Raw genomic sequence first — 20596 nt, forward strand, 5'->3', positions numbered from 1 at the left:
CCACACGACATGGCCTCGCATATTAAACCGACAATAGTGCACACAGACTAAAGCTGTCCTCCTGGATTAGTGCTATCCACACATAACATTGTCAGATTTATACAGGAGTATTACAGTATCTGCACACGAGTCACAGGCGCTGACTATACAGAGATAATCTTCCCAGCATTTTGCTGAGCAATGGTTATCTATCTGCACAGCCTACACCGCTGAAACCTTGTGACTCATCTCCAAAATGTCAAGTCTTTCGGCGTGCGCTGAGTGTTTCAATTGATTCTGCCTTGAGGAGCTGCTAATCGAAGGCCATGTGTTTCTGTTCCGCACAGATGTGCCGGGATCCCCTTCAGCTGAGAAGCCCAAGCTGAGGATGTTAACCTGATTCAGAGGTAGCTGATTGTTTCTCTCAACTTTTAACCCCATCAGACTCTACGCTCTAGAGTAGTATTAATGAAATAACTATCTTTGATGACTCTATAATAATAGCGGGTAATAATCCACTTATATACTCCTGGGGCTATGAAGCCCTCCCGCAGCAGAACAGTAAGAATGTAGAGATCATTTAACCACAGCAATGACAAAACAAGTCTATAAAAGTCCACCCAGTTTTCCTGGACAGACAGATAATAGTGTGTTTTCCTGTGCGGGTCTCACTCGGTCAGTAATGTGTCAGATTTAATGTAACACAGCACCAAGGCCTGTGCTCCGATCCCGTCTGTTGATGCTGTATCTCATACCTCTTTCAGCTCATCACATCTATGGATGATGACACAGATCAGGCCCCCTCATTTCAGGGTGTCAGGGTCTTGCTTTAGGGGGCGCTAAGTGCCACATGCCCCACTTTGTAGCACAAAATGCATCATGTACATTAATTGCGTCCCGGGGCGCCGCGTGTCACTTCCGATGTGATAAATGGGATTTCACGCCACAAAGGGAAGAAAATGAATTTAGATTAATGTAATAATATCGTTACCGTGTTCATTTTGAGTGAAAATTGACCAGAATTTCCTGTGCAAAAGTGCATTTCGTGCCCAAATTAAATGCTGGATGTGACATTTAGTCTGTCACCATAGTCTGTCATAATGTATGACTGTTTATTCTAATGAGGGGAAGCAACTGAAATGCAAAAAACAACCCAAGAAATGGCAATCAGCACATACTGTAAATCAAAGCCACAGGACTGAAGCAAGCAGGAATCAGATGTCGCTCAAAATCTTCAATACTTTTCCGATTTGTCTGCAGGCTCCAACCTCACATCCCCCTTTTTTTGAAAAAGAGATAACTTATTTCCCAAAAATCAGCAAGTCATTTAATGCATCGTTTGTATCGTGCTGAGTTGAGTCACGCTGTGTCACACAGCCCTCGCTGCGATAACCGTTCTGCATTTTAAAGCAACTTTTCAAATGCATTTCTGTCATCCTGCAAAACACAGAAACACAGACAGTAAAGTTAGCTGAGGATAAAAATCAAGAAAAAAAGTCCAGGTTTAGGTGAAGTTAGGTAAAAAAAGGTAATAGTATAGAAAGATACACGGAGCAGGATCATTAGGTTTAGCCATCAGCGCTCCCTTTTGTTTGAACAAAGGACAAATGGAAAATCAATAGATGCTATAGACAAGACAAAGGTGAAAAAAAACTGCTTTAGTGCCGAGGTAATGATGTCATTAAGTGGATCATTGTTGTTGCACTTGTTCTCTGAGCCTCTTCACAGTTTCTGTTGTTTTCCTCCTCTCAGTAACAGTCAGCAGATGAGGATCAAATTATCAAGCTCAAGTGTTTGTGTTTGGCTGGACATTCATTGTTGTTAACTGCTAACAGATACAAAAAAAAAAAAAAAAACGGACCCCATTTGGTGCATTACGTAACTCACACCCAAACAAGGCTTACTACAGCAATACAGCTCACTCCATGTGTCACAGAGAAATAGGGAGGTCAGAAACTGAGCTGAGCTTTTACTAAAATATTCCCCAATGTTTGACACATTGTAAAATGCAGCAGCTGTTGGTCCGTTTGACATGATCGTTGCAGCGATATGATGAATTTTAAAAGCTCAAATATGTCAGTCGTCTGAGTGCAATCAATATTTGACATCATGATCATCTCTCCCAAAGCCATAAGTGAGTGAATCATATCTGCAGATTAGGAGCGCAGACTGGAGCGGCTTAACACATAATGAGAGAGTGAGAAATGAGAGAGCGAATTTGTTGGCTGGAGTGATCGCATCCAAATGTCCTTTATGTCGTGGTGTTAGTAGGACCAACACAGAACATTTAGCTCCCCGAAAATCTTCTCACATATTGTTAACGTCTCCTTTTTCCACTTTCTAATAATTAGTGCAGTGCCCGTTCGGAGCGTGTGCCGGATTGCTTGGCCCCCAGAAGTGCTGCTTGCAGCGTTGTCGAGAACTATGGTTGCTTGCACACGCCAAGTGTGAAGTTGACCGGATGAACGGATCTGGAGATATGTGAAGGACAGTCATACATACTTACAAACTCAGACAGACAGAGATTCCTTCCTTTATAGTTAGATGTTTTCATAATTTGTGTGTCTGTGTAGATATAAGGAGGGGTAGTTCGTTATCTTTAGCTTAGGCGGATGGTGACGCGTTAACGCAAATTTGTTTTAACGCCACTAATTTCTTTAACGCATTAACGCAATCGATCTTCCGGATGTTGTAGTGGGCTCCGTTTTAAAGCTAGAGTGATGATACTGGCATCATTTGAAACTAGAAAACCTAAGGAATCCATGTCATACTAGCTCATTGCGAAGGAGGCTAAATAACGATCCAAACTTGCGCTATATTTTGGCGAGGAAAAACTGTCATGGCCATTTTCAAAGGCATCCCTTGACCTCTGACCTCAAGATATGTGAATGAAAATGGGTTCTCTGGGTACCCACGAGTCTCCCCTTTACAGACATGCCCACTTTGTGATAATCACATGCCGTTTGGGGCAAGTCATAGTCAAGTTAGCACACTGACACACTGACAGCTGTTGTTGCCTGTTGAGCTTGAGATTGCCATGTTATGATATGAGCATATTTTTTATGCTAAATGCAGTACCTGTGAGGGTTTCTGGACAATATTTGTCATTGTTTTATGTTGTTAATTGATTTCCAATAATAAATATACACATACATTTGCATAAAGCAGCATATTTGCCCACTCCCATGTTGATAAGAGTATTTGATACTTTACAAATCTCCCTTTAGGGTACATTTTGAACAGAGAAAAAATGTGCGATTAATCACAATTAATCATAGACAATCATGCGATTAATCGCGATTAAATATTTTAATTGATCGACAGCCCTAGTAGAAACTGAAATGAACCAAAACTTTATCAAGATTTATAGACCCATTCCTTTTTAGGAAAGCTGACCCATTCATATTGTTGAGCCAGTCAGCTAAAAAAAGGAAAAGGAAGAAGAAAAACACTCATCAGGGTGTGTCAATGAATATATTGAGAGAGCTAATGTACCGGCGCTGATGTGCAGTTTAGTGTGTGTTTATTTTCAGCCTCCAAAGTCGTGAGTTTGTGTGGAGATAATGATGATGTTCGTATCCTTAGCTGTCCTTAAACCACCAACTCTAATGTAATTAGCCAATTATAATAGACTATTATCAGCATACGGGCACGTTTGAAAGTGAAAGAAAAACATGAATAAAGACGACGTGAAAGCGTCAGGCAACCGAACATCTGCAGCACAAAGAGAATAAAAGCTGCATAGGGGGGGGAAAAAAACAACAACATTAAGGCTTTTCCTCTTGAGATGCCTCGTGGGCACTGACTGCAAGAGGCTCTTTGTGTGTTTGTGTGAGACATTAGGAGTCGTAATTGAGTTAGGCTGAACAAGGCCAATGACCAGAGCAAAAAGGTCAGCGGCTGCGGTTTATTGGGTTGCCGTTTGGAAATGCTACTGAACCCTGCAGGCTTTGACCATTTGCAACAAATCACTTCCGACAGATAAACCGATCAGCTGCTATTTGTGGAAGCATAACATTTACTTAGAGGCCATGAGGTTGTAGGTTCAAGCATCAGTGCGCGAGTTAAGATGCCGTTGTTCAACACTTAGTGAAGCCAGACTCAACACTTGTGACATTACGCACTCGTGAGCGTTTCAAATCTACTTTATGACTCCACTCATGCCCCAGTCTCGCCACTGTGAATGTTATTAATATTAATATACTGTAACATACACAGTCTGGTCTGACATTCATTATATCAGTGTAGTGTATCTCAAGGCAAGCAAAGACATTTACCCCACAAATGATTCATTTCCGTATCCTTTACGCTCTCTGTTGCCATGCCAGACACCACCTGAAGATCATGTGCTGCTGTAATCTAATTTATTGCTGTGCACCACACAGAATGAGAATTGACTGAAGCATGAGGAAAAGAGTGGCATGAACAACGATGTCATGTAGCGAGGACAATCAAGGCAGATCGATGGTGAATTGACTGGTTTTGTGATTACATGTCTGATGAATTAAATGAACCTCCTTGGGAAATACAGCACATGATGCAGAGGTGAAGAGTTGTTAAGTAACAGATGTTGTAATTATGTACATGTCAGAAGTGATATTACTCCAGTGAGTAATGTTCAAGTTGTCTGAAAATTTACATTTTGCGTGACATATTAGCACATGGTGATTATGTAAAACGTTACTAAATATAATTTTGTGAGCATGCAATGAGGTTTGGTATTTAGATTAAAGTTTAATTTGTGGATTTTACCGGGCTTTGTTATAGTACAGAGTTGACGGTAGCTTGAGGCGTTAATAAAATTATTCAAACCATGGACATTGTGTCCATCTGACTAATGTAATTCACTCTCCTCTTAGCTGGAGTTTGGTCTCCACCAGCTCCTGAGGGAAATATGTGTCTCTTTAGCTGCTAAATGCACTGCAGTGTTCAACATCTAGTTGCAACGTTTGTTGCTGGGCGGGTAGTGTACAGTTGGAGCTTTTTGACTGGTTGAGTGTTTGAGTTTCCTCATTGGCCATTGCTCTTTCAAAATGAAAGGGCGAGAACAGTCTTTTATGCAAATGAGCCCGTCCAGTTCGACGCGTCCGGCTCACGAAACTTAGACCAACTAGGCGATCTACTTCTACAATGAAACGAGATTTAGCCTATTTCTCGCTTAGAATGTTTTCAGAAGTAGATTTTGGTGGATTGCTTAGACGGAATAACAGAGAGTTTACGAGCAGGCCGCTATGTTGTTTCCTGTTTGAAACCATTGATGTATAAAGAGAACCACAGCATTGTAGGCGGGCTCTCATTCATTCCTATGAAAGTTGCTCAATGGGGCATGAAGCCAAAATGGCTCGCTGCCTGCCGAGTGATAACGTACCGGGATCTTCCGGCGATCTTCCGCATCCATCGGGCCCATAGAGCAGGCGCAGTAGCGTTTCCTTTAACTCCACCTCCCAGCCCTCAGGTCTGAGTCTCATTCACATGAATGGAGGAAGGGAAATAACTCTGGATTCGGCTATAAGTGCATTTTACAATTTTTATAACCTAATGATTTAAATAAGGGCTATTCAATTGTTCGTACTGGGAAGTTAAAATGATCTGCTGAGTTACAGACGTCTCAATCAATCTTCCCAATGTAAAAAGTATTTTTGGGCCCAATGGCATCATGTGACGGACACGGAAGTTGTACTACCACTACGAAAATTTGCTTCAAAGCCCGGCGCTCTTCCTGGGGGCTTGTTTGAAATGGCAACCAGAAAACCAGGGACCACTCACTTGCATTCCATGATAGGTATAGGTCACTGCTTGAACGGCCATTTGAAAGGAGCAGCGCGCCCCCTATTGTCCTCGCCGGACCTGGTGGACATGTAGCGCCGGGTATAACATTATAGACATGACCGCTGACTATTTGAATAACAATTTAGTTTTGTTTCTTGTTTACTTTAAGCAATGTTGAGAGCAGTGAGAGTGAACCAAAAAGTAGTAAAAAAAACAAAAAACAATGAGCTGAAAGACGCTAAAACACTGTAGAGCTGAGGGGAACTGCAGAGACGGGTGATCATTTTCAATGGTTTCATTCCTACGAACGGCACCTTTCACATTGCATCATTTGTATAGTAGTAATTTATTATAAAAAATCTTGATTAGTGCAGCTTTAAGTTCCACAGCGCAGCCCTGAATTGATTTAGAAGTTCTGAAAGTTACTATGGATTTAGTTTTTCCCTAAAACTGCTCACCGTAACTCACCGTAACTCAAAAATATTGACTCAAGGTGCCCCGCCTCATCCTATAAAAACAGGGTTGCAGGAGTGAAGTAAATGGTTATGGTCATTGGACATCAGATGCTGAACAAACAATAATGTATTTAACGTTCTTGGAGAATTATTAATGCACTTTGTGGCAGGAATTTCCTGTCTGGACTTAAAGTGCTGTTGCTTGAACATAACCCTTTCTCCTGGTCCCTGCATAATTTATGAAATTTAATCTTCATTTCTTCTGAGTCCTATGAAAAGAGCAGCGGGATCAGTGATGAAGCACCAAAAAGCAGAGGGGGGGAAAAATGACCGTGCATGAATAATGAAACAGATTGAGTGGTTTGAATTTGTTTTCTGACAAGTTAGTATATGATTGACAAAGTAAATCAGACAGTTTGATTTGCAAGTACCAATTACTTATTCAGTAGATGTAATTTTCTACGAGGCGAAGGGGAGAAGGATAATTGAACCAGTACAAAGAACAGAACAGAATGGCCTTGACTCTTTATTCGCTGCCTCTACAGCCTTTGTTCTTTGAACCTAATGTACCCGAGAATCTGAATACGGTGGCTTGTACATATGATGGTACACTCAGAAGGCAGTGTTTATATGCTTTCTGTACAGTGCATTCTCTAATAGACTGACGGTGTAGATATCAGAGCTGTAAGGAAAAAAGACTAGTCTCGAGTCAGTAGGGACGTTTAAGTCCAAGTCTTGTCAAAGCAAGTTGCCAATCAAGGCTCAATACTTGTGAGTGAGTCTCAGGACTGTGGACTTGTCAAAGAAAATCTCAAGTCAAGTTTCAAGTGACGTCAAAGCCAGTCTCACATTAAGTCAAGAGTCAGTTGAGACAAGTCTAAGTAAGTCTTATCAAAACAAGTTGTGAGTCTTGTAAAAAAAAGTCTCAAGTCAAGTTTCAGGACTTGTCAAAGCCAACCTCCCGTTAAGTCTCGATAGTCTTATGTGTAAATTTAAAGGTATAGTTCAGGTGTTTTGAAGTGGGGTTGTATGAGGTTCTTATCAATAGTAGGTGTATTACCTACAGTAGATGACAGTTGGTGTGTCCCCAGCTTGGAGAAACAAACAGGAGCACCGACACCAGAGCAAAGCAATATGGTGCTGTGGACGGGGACGGCAGAAAAACGTATTTTAGACACCCAAAGAAAGGCTCACCTAAAAAAATCAGTTCAAGTGTACACTATATTTAGAATATTGTCACCACTTTATCTTGCCGTCACACAGCCCTTTCCTTCTCCTTTCCGACGGGGAACTGAACTGAAAGTGAAACTTATCTATGCTCTCTCCAAAACCAGCAGGATCAGATGACGAAAGCAGTTTAGATACGTTTCACTTTCAGTTCGCCATTCGCCGTAGCGTACACTGAAACGGATCTTTAGGTGAGCCTTTCATTTAGGTGTCTAAAATAAGTTTTTCTGCGGCCCCGTCCACAGCCCTGTATTGCTTTGCTCCGGTGTCGGTGCTCCGACTGTTTTCTCCAAGCTGGCGGCACACAGACCCTCATCTACTGCAAGTAATACACCTACTATGGATAAGTACCTCCTACAACCCCACTTCAAAACACCCAAACTATCCCATTAACATGGGCCTTACATGTGGCCATCCAAGACCCACCTCCTGTTGTCTGGATTTTACCAGATCAAGTCTCAAATAAGTTAAGTCTCACTCAAGTCCAAGTGTCAAGTCTACAGTTCTGGTAGACAGATGGTAGTCCTGAATTACACCTGCGGTGTATTCACTGTCGGTGGGCACAGTGGGAAAGATTAAAATTGCGACCTCAAGGACTAAACCGCTGTCTCTTACATCAAACCAGGCACTGCAATTACACACAAGCTGTCTGTGGATTTGCATAGTTCATTTAACTACTGCCACCAGTTTCTCAATGCCATTAACATTAATTTCTTTATATCAATATTTGACCACCTAGACAGCCAATTATGCTATATTCCTCTGCTCTCTCTGACTAAATTTAATGAGTAAATGAGTTTCCAAGACACGCTACGCTGACCTGTATGTTTTCATTCCAGGTCAGCGACGTTGATGTCTATAGTGCGAGTGACTGTGTGACAAGTCAACGCGAATCATGTCGCTTTGAGAGCTAGCAGACTATACATCATCATCATGGAAATATGTGGAACAGGAACAATCCCTATTAATAGTACCTCTGTGTGAGAGCTTTTAATATGGACCTTTTACAGCCTGATCTGTAAAGCTCACTGTCTGTGAAAATAATGTGCGCTGTGTTTCTCTTCCAAAGCTTTCACACTGCCAAGCCGGGGCTCCCAGATCCTTTCCTGCAAAGATGTTTTGACTGCAGATATGAGTCTCTGCTTGCCAGCACTGTTCCTAGGACACCGCCCATGCAAGCTTTGCAGCCAAAGCACAAATACTGTAAGTCAGGGTTTCTTTTTTTTCAAAATATACAGTATAGGGAGCCAGCATATGATTGAGGAAAAGTGCGCACATAAGACAAAATATCTTTTCCATCTCACTCCCACATTAAATTGCAGAGTTCTCCACCAAAATCACTAACTTTACCTAACAACACTAGCATTGATAATTCCTGCGACACTCGCAAGACACCAGTAGTTGTATTAAATGCAATCTATTGAACGTCTTAGTGCTGAAATGGACCGTGGATTACTAAAATATAATGCATGCCGTTCATGTCACGTGCAGGGGTCGCACAAAATGTTTCTGAGGGCCGCTATTGGCCTGCGGGCCGCACTTGAGAAACTATAAATGTAATTTTGTTGTTGCAGGGACGTCGTCCATCTTCTCAGTGTCCCCGGTGAAGGCGGAGGGGCCCAATGGCTACAGTGAGCCGGAGGACAACTGCGCCCCCGGCAGGGAGGTTCCCAGAGTACTATAGTATGGCTTTTTTTAATTTTTCCCACATACTATACTATGACTTGTTTTATTTCTTCGACATACTATGCTGATTTGTTTTTTATTTTTTTACATACTATAACTTTTTTTAGTTTTTATTCGACATACTATACTATCACTATTTTTTGACATATTATACTATGACTTTTTTCCCCCATACTCTACTGTGATTTCTTTATGACTTTTGTTAGACTTATTATATCATCTGTGTGACTTCGATATACTGTACTATTTTTACATACTATACTATGACTTTTTTCTATGTACTATACTGTGACATTTAATGACATTTTTTCTGACGTAGTATTCTATGACTTCTTACATGACATTTTTCTGGCATTTTATGGACTACTATGACATATTACTATGTCGTACAATGCCATTAGACATCTAACATGGCCACCAAAGGGTGTATAACATCAAGCAGACGCATAACTAAAAGAAATAACAAGAAATTAAATAATGATTCATGATTTTATTTAAACATCCAAAGATCAATTCCAAGAGAGGAATATTTACACCGATCAGCAATAACATTAAGACAAGATGGGCACCCTGACCAGTCTGCGACTACGCAGCCCCATACGCCACAAACTGCGTTGCACTCTGTTTTGACACCTTTCTATCGGAACCAGCATTCATTTTTTCAGCAATTTCAGCTACAGTAGCTCTTCTATTGGATCGGACAACACGGGTCAGCCTTCGCTCCCCACGTGCATCAATGAGCCTCGGGTCTGACCCTGTCGCCGGTTCACCGGTTTTCCTTCCTTGGACCACTTTTGGTAGGTCCTGACCACTGCAGACCGGGAACATCCCACAAGAGCTGCAGTTCTGGAGATAATCTGACCCAGTCGTCTAGACAGCACAATTTGGCCCTTGTCAAAGTCGCTCACATCCTTAAGCTTGCCCATTTTTTAAATTTATGTTATTCACTTCACCTGTCAGTGGTCTTAATGTATGGCTGATCAGTGTATATATGTATATATATATAGTATATTCCCTTCATACTGTAGATCAGTCATTTAAATGCTTCATCATAGTGTATCTTACCAAACTGGTTTACAACTGTACATGGGGGAAAAGTCCCATATATTATCTACTCTAGAAAAACTCAACGCGCACATCAAAGTGGTGATTCAGGTTATAAATAATTAACAAGAAAAATAGTATTACAAGAAAAAAAATAGTGCCTTAGGCAGCAGGCACTGTCTGTTTCCATACATCTTTTCTGTACATACATAATGTCTCTAATGTCTGTATATTTTATAACAATCCACATCACCGAAATAGAAAGGAAATGTATTTACAGATATGAAAATAGAGTGTAATCCGAGACTAAAACAATACATTGACTAAAGTTGTCTACTAAAATAGCTCTACAAAACACTTACTAAATATCTTTTTTCTTTTTTTCAAAATTGCAGTTTCAGTAAAAATTGCTATGTGCACACACACAATTAGGAATAATAATAAAAAGGATTTAACCACTTCAGTGAGTAAAAAACAAAACTTCAAACTTATTTTAAAATACACAATTTTGACAAATGATGGCCGTGAGGGCCAGACAGTCAGTTCTGGGATATATTTGTTGTTGCAGAGTGATTTTCACAGTCTCTGCGGAGAGAAAAAAACAATAGCAGCATTGAGATTCTGTTCATGATAAACACAGATCCATTAGTTGCACCCAGGCAAAACAAAAATGTCACCAAGCAGAAGCTTTGATTATCCTGTTCTTACAATTTTTAATAGTGAGCCTGAAATTTGCAACATTCTGAGTAAGACTAGATGAAAAGTTTCCCCAAATATGAATATAATAATAAGTGAGTTTCATGCAACTACATGTGGAATTACTGATGTGGTTGCTGCTTCTTCTCCTGCCGCCACCCTACCTCATTCTCCCAAACAAGGCCAAAAACAGCATATTGCTTGTTATTAGGATTGGCCTGAGTGAGCTGTGAAATGCTTCTGCTCTGGGCCAGTGACTCAGCTCAGGACTAGCACATCATCTTTCAAGTTAGCCTGAGGCTCTGGCACTGACATAATGCCATTTAATGAGATGCCCTAGTCCACACAGGAGAACAAGAAATGTTACTCCTGATCCGGTGCCATACCTTTACGCAGAGGCTCCATCTTCCAGTTGCTTTGTGGTTATAGAAGCAAGTCTGAATCTAAGAAAATGGATTGAGCAGACGACATTTTCTGGGATTTAAGTATGTGTAGACTGAACAAAGTGACTCCCAGGAACAGAACAGAGAATGAGTCCAACAGTAAACATTAGAGGATCTTTTGGGAACAGTCTCAACTGAAAACCTCCTCAGAGAGATGTTTCATGAAACTTGAGAGTTTGATGTAGTACGCTGGTATTGGGCAAAAAACATCCTGCTGAGATCAACAGTTCAGTGATGAAGAAATCAATGTGGTGTCCCCTTTCTCCTCAGATCCAGAGTGTGCAGGCCCTCCTGCCGACCGAGGGCATGCTGCGTTCCGACTTTGTGCGCCGTCTCCGTAGCGGTGATGTCAATCTGGGCATATTTGGTGGAGCTCTTTCCTGTCAAGACGCAGAAACAGCTTGAAGTAAGTCATAGAAAGTCTAATATTTTAACGTCAAAATGTTAAGTGGATAGACAGAAAATTATAGAAATATATATTTTTTTGTGAAGTATTTAAAAGTGGACCTTATACAATCTTATCTGCAGGACAGTGTCATATAAAAATAAAGTAGTAGTATGTGGAAAAAAAAGTTATAGTATAGCATGTCCAAAAAAAGTCATTAAAAAGTCATAGTATAGCATGTCGAAAGAAATCATAGTATAGTATGTTGAAAAAAAGTAATTAAAAAAGTCATAGTATAGTATGTCGGAAAAAAAAGCCATAGTATAGCATGTTGAAGAAAAGAATTCAGTATAGCATTTACTATCATAGTATAGCAGTCAAAGTAGTATGTCGAAAAAAAGTCTTTAAAAAGTCATAGTACAGCACGTCGAAAAAAAACTTGATATAACATGTCGAAAAAAGTAATTAAAAAGCCATAGTACAGCACGTTGAAAAAAAAGTTGGTATAGCATGTCATAAAAAATCAAAGTATAGTCTGCCAGAAAAAGTAATTAAAAAGTCATAGTATAGTATGTTGAAAAAAAAAGTCAGTATAGCATCTGGAAAGAAGTCATAGTACAGCATGTCGAAAAAGATCATACTATAGTATGTTGAAAAAAGTAATTAAAAAGTCATAGTTTGTCAAAAAAGTCATAGTATAGTATGTCGAAAAAAATCACAGTATAGTATGTCGAAAACAGTGTAATAAAAAAGTCAGAATATAGTATGTTGAAAAAATGTGGCAAAACTGGCAAAAACTCAAGTTCTCGCTCCTCAGATGAAAATATATGCTGTTTTTCTAAGTCTAAGTCATCTACTCAAGTAGATGAAATATGGCAGTAGGCAATTATCAGTTAAAAGAGGACAAATACAATAATGCAACGCCATTATCATTACTGTAAATTACAACTATCCTCTAGGGCTGAAAATGCCACCTTGACTTGTTCTACATGTCTGCTGTCTGAATATGGTAAAAACTAGTCATAATTGCTTTAAAGAGAAGCCGTTTGTATATGCGTGACTTACTCTGAGTCGGGAGATGTGTGACGGTCCCTCGGGGCCCAGGACCCGTCTCCTGCAGCTCCAGCTCCATGTAGTTGAGCTGCTTCTTGGATGTGGGACTAACAGGAATATTCACATACGTCACACCTTCACTGCGAGGCCTGTCAGGAAGCGGTGCCTCTGGTGGGAAAACGAACACTGACCCTGTCAATAGAAGAGCAACGCTAAGTGTTAATTAAGCACAGGGGGGAGTTTTGTTCATTTGTGTCATTTGCTTCTTTTAAAAAGGTGTGAACACTCATTTTTATCAACAAAACCCCAGAAGAGACCAAAACCAACAAGTAATTCATTCTGCTAACAAGGTCTTTGAAGCCACAGCTTGATAGCTTATACTGCCAAATAACTCCATTGTCAACCAAAGAACATTTTAAACTCATAAAAGAGGCATGCAGTTGCATTTAGATGACTATTTCTTCATTACAATGAACATAGCCAATTATTTCACAGCATTTTGAATGCGAGAGAGAAAGAGACAATTCATGTCTTTAATAAAGGGTTATTTGTTTTTGTCATCACGACCTTAATTAAAAGATAACAATGAAGAAATCAAAGGTATGGCTGATGTTATTTTAACACTTTGTCATTATAACCTTCATCACAAGCTGGAAATCTCTTATCAACAGCGTAATGTTAATTAGAATCATTCAAATACAGACATCTGCATTAAAGTCACAGTTGTTTTCAACAGTAAAGCACAGCAGCAGATATGGGATCAACAGCTACACTGGCACAACATGTATCCCACTGAATTGCCCTTTCCCCCCCGTAGAGGCTAATTATACATAATTAGTTAGGCCCCGGGGATACATTATGAGATGCATTATGGTCATTTAATGTTATGAGGCAGTAAAACCGGAACTTATTGCCCTTTTAATTCCACCATCAGCGCTCCGTAGCCAATATCCAATTCCTTAAACATGTGAATACTTTCTGGTGCGCTTACTGACCCAAATTTAATTTTTTTTTTTTTTAATCAAATTACCGTTAAACTAGATTTTTTAGGTCATATTTTCAACGGAACAACTTTGCAAATAACAAAATCCAGATAAACTAGGTTGATTTTCCAGTATTTCCAACACCAACAGAGGTACAAATCATTGGCAGATTTCTCTATTTAAAATGAGAAAAACACTGTTAAATGTACTAAATAAGTGCTTTTAATTGCAACCTGACTACAATTTAACGTTGAGCTGATGCTGAACACGAGAACTGTTAGGAGTAAAAACAGCTAAAGCTTCAAGAGTATATGCAACTGATTAAATAATGTAGTAAGTGGAAAAAAAAAAAGGTGTCAAGTAAAGCAAACAAACATCGCCTCAACCCATTTCTACTGAATAGCTTTTCCTGTCAAACACAAATCATTGCCACAGTGTTGCCTAAAGTGCGTTTTCCGTGTAATTTATTGAGCTTGATAGATGGTTTCCAGTGAAAACAGGAAGCTTTACCGTTAAAAGCCAACCAGCATAAAGAGGTGCAGAATAAACGCTGTAGAGCTCAGTGTCTTCTTGATGCAGTTTCAGAACAACTGCATAAAATATGTGCATATCTGGGCTCTGTGGCGCGTATCGTGCCCGTGTCTACAATGCCAGCAAAGATAGCTTCAACCTTCGAAACCAAGGGGAGTGTACACTCAAGGATATCTGAGACATTAGCATAACCTGAATACTTCTTTTCTCCCCCATGAATAGAGACTAGTGAAAAGCAAGATGTACTGAATTTCTCCTGAGCAGTGATTTATACATTTGTTAATTACTTGTGTGCAAATAGAACGACTAAAAGAAAATAAAGCCAAATTAACTGATAAATTTAGATCACCTACATCAGCACTATTCATTGGAATAGCGCATTCAAAATTGTCGTCGTCCTACTACAGCACTGAGCTCTTCCAGTAATTAACAAGGATGTTCATTATTTTTAGCCCCTTTTCAAACAGAATCCTTTCACTGGCAGCATCGACTCGCCACTCGGGCTGCAACTAACGATTATTTGCATTTGCATTCATCATGCATAATCTGCTGATTTGTCAATTAATTGGTCCGTCTATAAATTGTTTTTAAAAAATGTGGAGAAAAAAAAATCCCAAAGGGACCATCAGCAAATCAGCAAATCGTCCAATTTTGGGGCATTTTTGCTTGATAAATGACTTAAACATTACAATTGTCAAAACATCTGCAGTTTAAATAGTTGCCAATTAATTTTCTAATTAAATGACTAATCACTTCAGCTGTAATTGCCACTACGATTACAAATCAACAAGCTACTTCTTGTCCCATTTATGGCCCAGTAAACCAGTCAAGACTCTTAATTAATAACAAATTAACACTGGTGTGAGGCTACACTGCCCGTACAGTAATTTTAAGCACTGTACATCAGCTAAAACTACACTGATAAACTCCTCTTGAACTCTACCATTTCATAACAAAGCAAACACCATGTATAGTTTAGAAACATAAACACTGCTGAAAAATCTGTTTCCTTTATGTCAGTTATTGCAAGACTGCTGATGTTTGAAGATTAAAGAGAATATCTAGATCACAGAAAACTGATCATTTAACTTCTGTTGCTTTGTGTGTGAAATAAACCTAACAGCAGTCGGAGCACGACAACAACAGAAAGCAGTTCAGCTGGGGGCATTTACTGCTCAGAGCACTAATGAGGCTCTAGAAGACTATAGTTATTTTATACCAGTATAACGATAAATACACGAGTTACAATCATATTGTAAAACTATGAAATGCTGTATAAAATACATTGTTTTAGTTTTAGTGTCATGGATTCATATGCATCTGTATTTGACAGCTATATTATCATGTAGATAAAGCGTTGTAAATTTTGTTTAGAGGCTGGGTAATGCGTAACGTTTGGGGACAACAAAGATTTCACCTGCTATTGACTTCCTAAATGGCAGCAGGCAGCGGCCATTACCAGCAGCTCAGAGGCATCGACCCCAGGGAACGCCCGTACAAAGAGTGAGAGGCTATTAGACGCCGGCAGAGTCTCGCTGGGTGCAGCCTTTGGCAACGTCTAAGAGGCCCGATCCCTAATTGATCAGACACCAAGCAGCCCTCGCTGCAGTGTGGTGTTGTATAATGGCTGCCATTACAACAGTGGGTTTTTGCCCACAGCTATAAGGCTGAAGGACTTTTCCATAATACACTTTGCGAAAAGCCTCAAGGGGAGATTTCAGAGGCAATACCTGTCTGAGTGTAGTGACCCGGACTCACCAAGTCAACTGCTTTTGAGAGGAAACATGACGGGTCTAATGACAGCCGTGTCTTCAGGGTGAGAGGCCTGTTCAAGCTGGTTTCACACCTTTCGCGTGTTATTCTAGCAGACAGGACATTGAGGTGGAGGTGAAAACATGGCTGACTGAACCCAAAGGAGTAACGGCTTTACTCAAAATGCCAACACAAGTCCAGATTTGATGCTACATCATATTTTCACCTCATTTAAAAGATTACATACTCTTGAATAATCAAACGGCAAAAAGTCTTCATCATAAAGACACTGTTTTTTTTCCCTCTTTCTCCTCAGTTTCACCTGCAAACAAGGACTTTACCAGGACAACACTATCCCTTCACAGATCCCATCCTCTGTGCAAGAGACCAACCAGCAGGTGTGACTGGTGCAGAGACAAAAGCCGTGCTCCCTCACTGGCTTCCCACCAGAAACGTCGCTAATCAAATCGCATGACCAAGCCAAAGATACTACCGCCAGGGTCTCTGCGGTGGTGGGTGAGTGTTATCCAATACCCAAATACTGACTTATTGATCAAAATAGATGATGAATACAAAAGCAACTCTGAGTACACCACAACCGTGAGAAAACGACCAGACTGAAACTAACAGGCACCTTTACACAACGCCATTTTGGGCTGTCACAGACAAATTAATCATGAGAGAAACGTCGTGAAATCTTTGGTCTTCAGTACACATGGTGGTCCTACACTCTAGGGATGTCACGACAACCGATACTTCGGTACCAAGTTGATGCCAAAATTCTGAAAACGTGACGGTACTCGTTTTTAGACAGGCTCGAGACTAATGTAGTCTCATTGTCCCAAGGGACGATAGAAAAGGTGTTTGGGACGTAGTAAACTCCCTACCGACGCACCCAGGGGATGCACACACACCCTACTTTTTCCCCTGATAATGCTACATTGCAAACAACAGATACGTGTTGATATCGGCAGGACGAGAGCTAGTTAACGTTAGAGGTTAGCTCCTTGCAGGACTGTGCTGCTTACCAGCTGCTAACAGCGAACGTTAGCTAGCTCTCGTCCTGCCGATATCAACACAGGAGGTGCCAATTAGAAACTTGAATAAATACAGATGTTTGAAGGAGATGTTTTCACAGTAATACAAGATAGATAATAGAGGGAATAATAACTTCCGAACAAAAACCAGTATGCAGACGGTAATAAAGCGGTGTATGTTACATAAGATTTATTGTTTTACTTTTTGTTTTTTTCCGTGGTATCAAATTGGAATCGAGAATCGTGGAATTTCACTGGTATTAGTATTGACTACTAAATTTATGGTAACGTAACATCCCTACTAAAACTCAGCTAATGCACTAATACAACAGTCCTGCAATAAATCCTCCCTTCATGAATGTTATAAAGTTCAGTTTTTGTTGAAACTGTTTTAGAGAGGTGTTGATTCAGCTCATTTAGAGGATGTAGTTTGTGCTGCTGTATTGCATTAGACAGACTTGTGTTTCTGTTATTTAGCCTATTTTCATCAATAGAAATGGGGGTGGACAAAATGTTCCTAAAGCTGAATCAACACCTCTCTGAAACAGTTTCAACTAAAAACTGAGCATTAAGCCTTCACCAGGGATTCACTGAAAAATCTGACATACCTCAAACTGACCTCGTACACTTTTGTGCAAAAATGGGTCCGATAAAATCTTGGTCACAAACTATGTTAAAGTGACAGACAATGAACCTGCAAAAATTGCTGTCGTTGCACCGTGTACTGTATAGAGGCCTCAAGAATAGCAGTGCCACAGGGAAATGTCCCACAGAAAAACGGTAATGATTGCACACTAGAACAGCCTGAACAAATGTCTCAATATGGAGCCAAATATAACATCATCGGTCGTAGCTACTAACTGTATAATGAAAGTGTTATACTACTACAACATCACATTAAGTCTTTTACTCATTTCAGTTGCCATCGAGCGTGCATCGTCACGTAAACCTGAGCCACTGGACTTGGCCGCCTCCTGCACGTCCCCGTCCATTAACCGCCCGCTCAGGCAGGATGATGGGAAAGATGACATGGGAGCCGAGTCGTGAGTGTGTGTAGGTACATGAACATGACGGATGGGTTTGGTGCCACATTGTGACAGCTGCTGGGACTTTCCTAGAGCAGGTGTGCATTAGACTGAGGGCATGTTTCTAGGTGTTGGATGCTTAAGTGGCCAAACGTCCCCCGACAACTGTCCTCTCACCTCACCATCAGGGGCAGGTATCCTGTCGCGCGTCCCTGCACTCTCTGTCTGGTTAGACATCTGTGTGTGGTTTTCTCTGGACACAATTGGTTCTTACGTAACTCGAGATTATGGCGTTACATAAAATGCAGATGGGTAAATGAATGTTCACGCTGCAGTGAGCCCTCCACGACACAATGGAAAAGAGAGGTTGCTGAAACTCGTCTTTTATTCTAAATTATGTTAATGGTAACACAAATTATGTATGTGACTCATACCTGTATGTGCTTTATAGATTCATATGTGATTCATCTAATATCATAAATAACAAATAAACAATTTAAACTGATGCCCCTGTTTAGCCCCAGTTTGTCCCTCTTTTGTACTATCATTACACCAGACCTAAGATTATGCTTTTCTTTCTTTTTTTGACCAATTTCTAATGACACTTAACTTTACATGTAGTAACTAACAAACAAGCATTTAAAGGGACTGTTTGTAACTTTTTAAGCGTATAAATGTACCGGTCGCGTGTGGCCGGAGTCACTGCTTCTCTGCCTGCCTGCCTTCACTCAAACACCGCGCGCATTCTCGCTGTCTCGCTCCACCTCTAGACGAGCATGCGCGCACACTCCACACTGCAGAAGAGTTAGTTTAGCTCTGAGAATATCTAGTGAATGTACAGTGGACGTTTGTGCAGAAATAACTGCTGCAGCTCTTCCAGACCAACAGAGGTTTCCCGTGTCTTATGAAGTGACGGGGCTCCGCAGCGAGAAACATTATCGCCTCAAACCAAAACTCCGGTGTCTCCCTGCGGTCGCAGTCGGGAGGCGATAACGTTTCTCTTCCTGCTTCAGCCCCGGCACCGACCCGCTTTTGCTGAAGCAGGAAAAGCCAACACTAGGATCAGCAGTGATTCATGGAGAGACCTTTGTCTAGTCAGCTAACATTACTGCCAAGCAGGTGAAATATAGAGTGATATTGTGGTTTTAGCTGACGTGTGTCGCCTCACTGTTTGGAGCGATGCTCGTTCATGTCTATTTAGAGCAAGCAAGCGCGAGCCCGATGCTGACTTTAGTTGACTTAACGGCCACAGGTGTCTCTGTTAACAAGCATTTCTGAAAGTTACAAATAGTCCCTTTAACCTCAGATGCCACTGTAAAATTAGCAACAACAAAAGTACAAGTACAAGCCATGAAACTACCGTACTAAAAAATTTAAAAAAGAAAAGAAAAAAAAGGTTTTCTGAAAGATAAATGTAACTATTTTATGGGTCAGTTATTTCCTGATAATGTTTTAATCTTTCCTTGAAAGTGTCCTGAAAAGAACCATAACAAAAAAATCAAAAGCAGTTAATGATATGCAGAGGAACGTCTTTAAAAGAACTGCTCGACTTAAACCCGGGAAAATATTCATGTATCATTAATTCATTATTGGAAACTCTAGGTTAGGCTATCTTAGCATTTAATTGGAAAAAGAAATGAACAGAAAGCATCTCTATTTTACTTAACATAGTGCCAACTTACATAATTCTTTCCATGAAATTATGAGGAATTTACAGATTTGTAAAATAAAGTGATACTATCAAAAACATCCCTGGTGAATCCACACTAATACGTTTAATTTGAAGACTCTTTTGAAAATTACATTGTGGTCTGGACAGGCAGAAAACGGAGATCTATGAAAACGGTGACGCAGACACCCACGCTAACATCTTGATCGGGTCTTATCAGTCATGACTTGTCCTTCCTTGATTCGTCACTCCCCCTATCACGTGACACTTTTCCGGCAAGTTATTAATTGAACGTTTTGCGAGTGTCTAGTGGCGTTATCAGCCCTACGGAACGGACATTTGAAGGCACGGTTTGTGGCTTTGAGGAGGTCGCTGGACATAAAACGGAGGACTTTACTTTATATATAAGCTTATTTTTGTTCTGCACAACTATTGTGAAGTTGACAAAGAAACTGTAAACGAACAAAGCATAAATGCTGCTCTCCAGTACGACAGGGACTTCCAGCCACCATGCAGAGCTACGAGTGCGAGGACAGACAACAAACGAAACCGAGGGGAAACGAGTGAGACGTGTTGTTGACCAAATTTCTCGACCCATAATGTTCATTTCAATCCACTTAGGTTGTACTAGGCTAAGGTTGAATTTAAGAAAAGCTGGTGCAATTGGCTCTAGATATTATGACTCATTATGCAGCACTGTACAGTACATGCTATAGACTTTATGTAAACAACTTGCTGTCAATGTCACAGTACATTACCCTGAATAAAGTCAAGTAAACATTATTTGTGTGTGGAGTACGTCTGCTCCTAACATCACCCTTGTGGCTGCAATGCCTCGTGCCAGTCTGCTATTTCAGACACT

General features: G+C 40.4%; 1 protein-coding gene and 1 long non-coding RNA gene across 6 annotated transcripts in view; one reads left to right on the forward strand and one right to left on the reverse strand.

The window, feature by feature from the left end:
- LOC119481715 overlaps positions 1–18536 on the forward strand; it is a 124318-nt gene extending 105782 nt beyond the window's left edge. The window contains exons 5-10 of one of the 2 annotated variants that reach the window (XR_005205251.1): positions 8500–8633; positions 9005–9096; positions 11570–11705; positions 16320–16519; positions 17960–18093; positions 18254–18536. This is a non-coding gene — a long non-coding RNA (uncharacterized LOC119481715). Of the gene's footprint in view, positions 1–8499; positions 8634–9004; positions 9097–11569; positions 11706–16319; positions 16520–17959 lie in introns of both variants that reach the window. The other variant, XR_005205250.1, reaches the window with a different exon arrangement.
- Positions 10008–20596, reverse strand: part of LOC119481650 (protein Dok-7-like) — a 41926-nt gene continuing 31337 nt past the window's right edge. For 3 of the 4 annotated variants that reach the window (XM_037758766.1, XM_037758765.1, XM_037758767.1), the window contains 2 exons: positions 12750–12929; positions 10008–11679 (listed from right to left, as the gene is read on the reverse strand). In XM_037758766.1, the coding sequence (XP_037614694.1) occupies positions 11543–11679; positions 12750–12929 (317 nt within the window). In that variant the 3' untranslated portion in view covers positions 10008–11542. The remainder of the gene's footprint in view (positions 11680–12749; positions 12930–20596) is intronic. The other variant, XR_005205243.1, reaches the window with a different exon arrangement.

This window comes from Sebastes umbrosus, chromosome 22 (genome assembly GCF_015220745.1).
Source record: "Sebastes umbrosus isolate fSebUmb1 chromosome 22, fSebUmb1.pri, whole genome shotgun sequence".
NCBI lineage: Eukaryota > Metazoa > Chordata > Actinopteri > Perciformes > Sebastidae > Sebastes > Sebastes umbrosus.